This window comes from Myotis brandtii, unplaced genomic scaffold (assembly GCF_000412655.1).
Source record: "Myotis brandtii unplaced genomic scaffold, ASM41265v1 scaffold1203, whole genome shotgun sequence".
In the NCBI taxonomy this organism is placed as follows: Eukaryota; Metazoa; Chordata; class Mammalia; order Chiroptera; family Vespertilionidae; genus Myotis; species Myotis brandtii.
Window position 1 is genome coordinate 257,225 of NW_005354183.1, and position 5,140 is coordinate 262,364.

The following is a 5,140-nucleotide window of genomic DNA, read 5'->3' on the forward strand; positions in this document are numbered from 1 at the left end:
TTGCTGTTGCAAATGGTAAGAGTTCCTTCTTTTTTACAGCTGCGTAGTATTCCACTGAGTAGATATACCACCGTTTTTTAATACACTCATGTGCTGATGGGCACTTAGGCTGTTTCCCAGTCTTAGCTATTATAAATTGTGCTGCTATGGACATAGGGGTGCATATATTCTTTCAGATTGGTGTTTCTGGTTTTTTGGGATATATTCCTAGAAGTGGGATCACTGGGTCAAATAGGGCTTCCATTTTTAACTTTTTGAGGACACTTCATACTGTTTTCCACAGAGGCTGCACCAGTCTGCATTCCCACCGGTAGTATACAAGGGTTCCCTTTCTCCACATCCTCTCCAACACTTGTCATTTGTTAAATTGTTGATGATAGCCATTCTGACTAGTGTGAGGTGGTACCTCATCATTGTTTTGAGTTGCATCTCTCAGATGATTTTTGGGGATCAGGCATTGCTAATCTTTATATCTTACTAGAGGCCTGGTACATGAAATTCATATTGTTTTATTTATTTTTAAAAAATTGAAACAATATATGAGTATAACTATATTAATATAAAGAGATACAAATGATAAAATATTTTAATGTTATAATTTTTTAACATTGCAAATAGAATTATATTTAAATAATTGGGAATTTCTTCTATCTCCTTCACATATTTATGTGTCATGTAAAGATTTTCACAATTATAGAGCAATTATGTAAATAAAACAAACTTTGATATCTCAGGCAGGGTTCTGCTGTCAAGATGGAAAATGTTTTCCCAGGTACTTAAAGTCCTTGGTGCCAGGAGTTATATGTCCTCAGTACTCAGCTTCAGTTTGGAATTGAAAGAATTGGCATTTCTTCTTCTCATACATACTGAGAAAGTACCCACTGGTGGTCATCTTGGGTATTGGAACTGAACTGGTGCCATAAGTCTCATAAAGATAATCAGCCTCTCAAAACAAAATAGATTTAATAATCATAAATTTATTAAGAGTAATTTTATGTCTCTTACCCCAAAAGCTTTCAAATACATATAACACAGCTACCCTTAACAATATTGTTAAAGATAGTGAGAAGCTAGGAAATGTCCCGGGCAGGAGGAATAGGGAAATTGAGACAAGAAAATTAAACAAGGCCAAACAGTTTAGACAGTTTGTAGCCAATTTGCAGCAAAACCTTATCTTGAGAACAAATGGCTAATACCTCTCCTCACTAACCAAAGAATTCAGAAAAGAAGGGGGATATTTAATGCCTCTTTTCCCTAACCAGAGAATAGAAAGTGTAAATCACCCTGGAACTGCTAAGGCAGGAGAGAGGTGGAGGAAAGGAAAGAAGAGAGTTTATTTCACCCACTAAACAAAGTCAGCTGTTTTGGGGAAGGAGGACGTTTTTATCTCACTATTTAAACAGAGAAGCCAGCAGTCTCAGTGCTTGTTAAAGATAAAATCACCAGATGCTTCTCATAACTTCTGGAAAACCATACAAAGTAAAAGGGAGACTTTGAGAGTTCATCTGTACCAAGATATACGGCAGAGGAATTTTAAAACCTATATAGACAAAGAAGTATAAAAAGCCAAACCTCTACCACACAGCACTTCTCAGACTAGCTTGGAAGTCCGTCTCTGCTTCATAAACAAGACGTATTATGATATATTTGCTTGCCTTGCTTCTTTAATAAATTTACTTTATTTATTTAATAAATTGGCTTTACTACAACACAGTCACCCGTGGTCACTCGTTTGAATTCCTTCCTATGAGACTGACATGAACCAGGAGGAGACAGCCCTCACCTTTCAATTCAGGCGGCTGTCTAATAACACCTTCTCTGGTGTTTCTGGTGCCTATAACAATATGACTTGAAAAATAATGCTGATTCCTACTGGTGTCCCCTTTGGCTAAGGTAAATAATTGAACACAGTCCACTATTATTTTCAATACCTTTGAATTTCTGTAATCTTAATCACTTATCAATCATAGCATCAGGAAGAACACAACTAAAAAGCCCAACCTTCTTCCCCATTTTCCCCCTTTACTTTCCTTCAAAGTCATTATTAACTTTTAAGGCTTCAAGTTCTTACGAATGCAATGTCTTCTCATAGAGTTTTTCATTCTAGCCAAGGGAATCATACGTTTATCACAAGCCCTTTGACCTTTTACTTCCCACTGAAATTCTTTTTATATATATTTTTTTATTGATTTCAGAGAGGAATGTAGAGGGAGAGAGAGATAGAAACATCAATGATGAGAGAGCCATTGATCAGCTGCTTCCTGCACACCCCACATTAGAGACTGAGCCCACAACTTGGGCATGTGCCCTGACTGGGAATCGAACTGTGATTTCTTAGTTCATAGGTCGGCACTCAACCACTGAGTCACATTTGCTGGGCAAGGGAGTTAACTTTTCAACCTTTGTTTCAAAGAATCTCTGAAAGGTGAGGTAGATACAGAATCAAAACTACTGGATCCTAAGCCCCAAGGCAGTAGCAGCAGAAGGACTAAAACTCCAGCTATTTTCTTTTGCTCACTAACAGATTTCAATGAATGCCTCCATGCCAGTCACACGTACTTGGGACGGTGCCATGACATCCTATCATTGTAGCAAAGAGGATGCAAATTCATAGAGTAATATAGGCTTCCAAGAAGCCCTTACAATGTTTAATGATGCCCGTGTTAAAAATGTTGCTTCTAAGGACATGACTTTCATTAAGTGTAATATTTAGTGACTTTCAAATTTGGGACTCTGTACTTTCTGGATAATTTAAGGACCTACCATAATCTGTCCGGAAGGAAGTCAGACATCTGGAAGATGTCCGGTCGACCTGGTCTAATTAGCATATTAACCTTTTATTAGTATAGATAATTGCCATGTGAAACAAATGAGAAACAATTTCTGATATTCTGACAGTAAAATCATATAAAAATAGAGTAAGAGTAGAAAACAATCACAGCATTTGTGAGAAACTGACAAAAGTTACTAACCCACCAATTTTGAAGATTTCTGGTATGAATTTGCAGAAATTCAGATATCAAAAAAATAGAAATTTATTGCTATAATTGGAAAACATAAAGCAAACTTTACTTTAAAACAAATGCAATTTGACATCTAGATGTAGAATTTCCTGTTTTTAACAGTCCTTGAAGAAATACTAAAATTTTTGAGTTATTCACACTTCTTTGTGCAATATTTCTAATGTTATTAAAATCTGTATGAGCATGCCATATTCTAAGCTATTCATCAATCATTTTCTCCTTCTTAGATGGGGCACCTAAACATGCAGGAAAATAACCAGCACAGAATGGAGCCAGGAAGAAAGATTCCAAGAAAGCTGTCTTAAAATTACCAAGTTGGGAAGGTAGTAAGTTTGTAAGAAGAAAGGAAATCATTCAAAGGAGTTCACTTTTGTTTTGGATTATCCTATATAATAAAAGCCTAATAAGCTAATAGTCCAGTTGTCTGTTCAACTAATCAAAGCGTAATATGCTAATGATATGCGAAGGCTGCTCAACCGCTCACTAAGATGTGCACTAACCACCAGGGAGAAGACAGTTGACCATTCATTATGACGTGCACTGAGCACCAGAGGGCAGGCGCTCCAACTGGTAGGTTAGCTTGCTGCTGCGATCCGGCTGATCATGACTGAGCAAGATGAGCCAGACATGTCCTGGAGCCCTCCCACGGTCCCTCCCCGGCTGGCCAACTTCCCGTGTCCCTCCCCAGCCCCGATCATACACCGGTGGGGTTGCTTGGCCTGACCTACACCCTCTCGCAATCCAGGACTGCTCAGGGGATCTCGGAGAGCTGGTTTCAGCCTGACGGCAAAATGACCAGTCGCTGTGAAGCGCACTGACCACCAGGGGGGAGATGCTCAATGCAGGAGGTGCCCCCTGGTGGTCAGTGCACTCCCACAGGGAGAGCGCTGCTCAGCCAGAAGCTGGGCTCATGGCTGGCAAGCACAGCGGCGGTGGTGGGAGCCTCTCCCGCCTCCGCAGTAGCGCTAAGGATATCCAACTGATGGCTTAGGCCTGCTCCCCTGGGAGTGGGGGGGGGGGGCGGCGCCTCACAGACATCCCCCAAGGGCTCATGGACTGCGAGAGGGTGCAGGCTGGGCTGAGGGACCCCACCCCCCAAGGGCACGAGTTTCATGCACCAGGCCTCTAATTGAAAGATAAAATCATGAATGAAAAGAAAAACTCTTCTGGCCTTGGCCAGTTTTTCTCAGTGGTTAGAGCTTCAGACCATGGACAGAAGGGTTGCAGGTTTGATCCCTGGCCAGGATCAAGGGCATGTACTTCAGTTCCAGAATCGATCCCTGGCCCCAGTTGTGATGCATGGGGGAGGCAACCAATCAACATGTCTCTTTCACATGGATGCTTCTCTCTCTCTCCTCCCATCCACCCTCCTCCTTTCCCTCTACTCTCACTAAAAAAATAAATGGAAAAAATATGCTTGGGTGAGGATTAAAAATAAATAGGTAAATAAATAAATCTATCTCTCCTGTACTATGTCCTAACTCTCATATCCAATCATTAAAGTATGTCCACTTCATGCTGGCTCAGCAAGTCCCTGAGCAGCTCTACAATATGTAGTAAGAACACTGTGGCTTCTACTATGTCAGAATCCAAAATCTTTCCGATGCAGTTCTCTTCCCTCGTGACTCACAGAGTTTGTGTTCAGCTCCTCATGCAGTTCCCAGCACTGTGGCACTCACAGCACAGAAGTACTCAGCTGAGTCACTCCAATGAGCAAAGTGTTTCCTCAGGTTGAAGGTCGACTCATTCTTCCTAAGTTCAGCCTCAAAATTCTTAATGCCTTTCACCAAGGTGTCTCCTGAATAGTACTTGAGTAGAAGCTGGAGTCCTTGGCTGGGGTCTTGGACATACCAATAGAGATAAACAGTTCCAGTGTAAGAATACGTGCACCTCAGCTCCAGCGAGGCTCCTTCAGAAACACTGATGTGGTTGTCAGGCTGGGTCACTGACTGGGCCCTGGCATCTCCTGCAAAATCAATGTTATATCAGTGAAAGCAGTACAGATTTTGCTATGGAAAGCATTTCTAATCAGAACCTGTAGAACTACAGACCATTATGAAATTTTACTCACTCAGGACAAATACCATCCCCAGTATTGAGATAAGCAATGGGAACAT

The 5,140-nt window shown here is 41.0% G+C and overlaps 1 gene segment (V, D, J or C); it reads right to left on the reverse strand.

The window, feature by feature from the left end:
* Positions 1-4,672: 4,672 nt before the first annotated feature.
* LOC102249376 lies at positions 4,673-5,140 on the reverse strand. The segment is given in 2 exon segments: positions 4,673-4,989; positions 5,095-5,140. Coding segments are annotated over 2 exon segments (363 nt in total).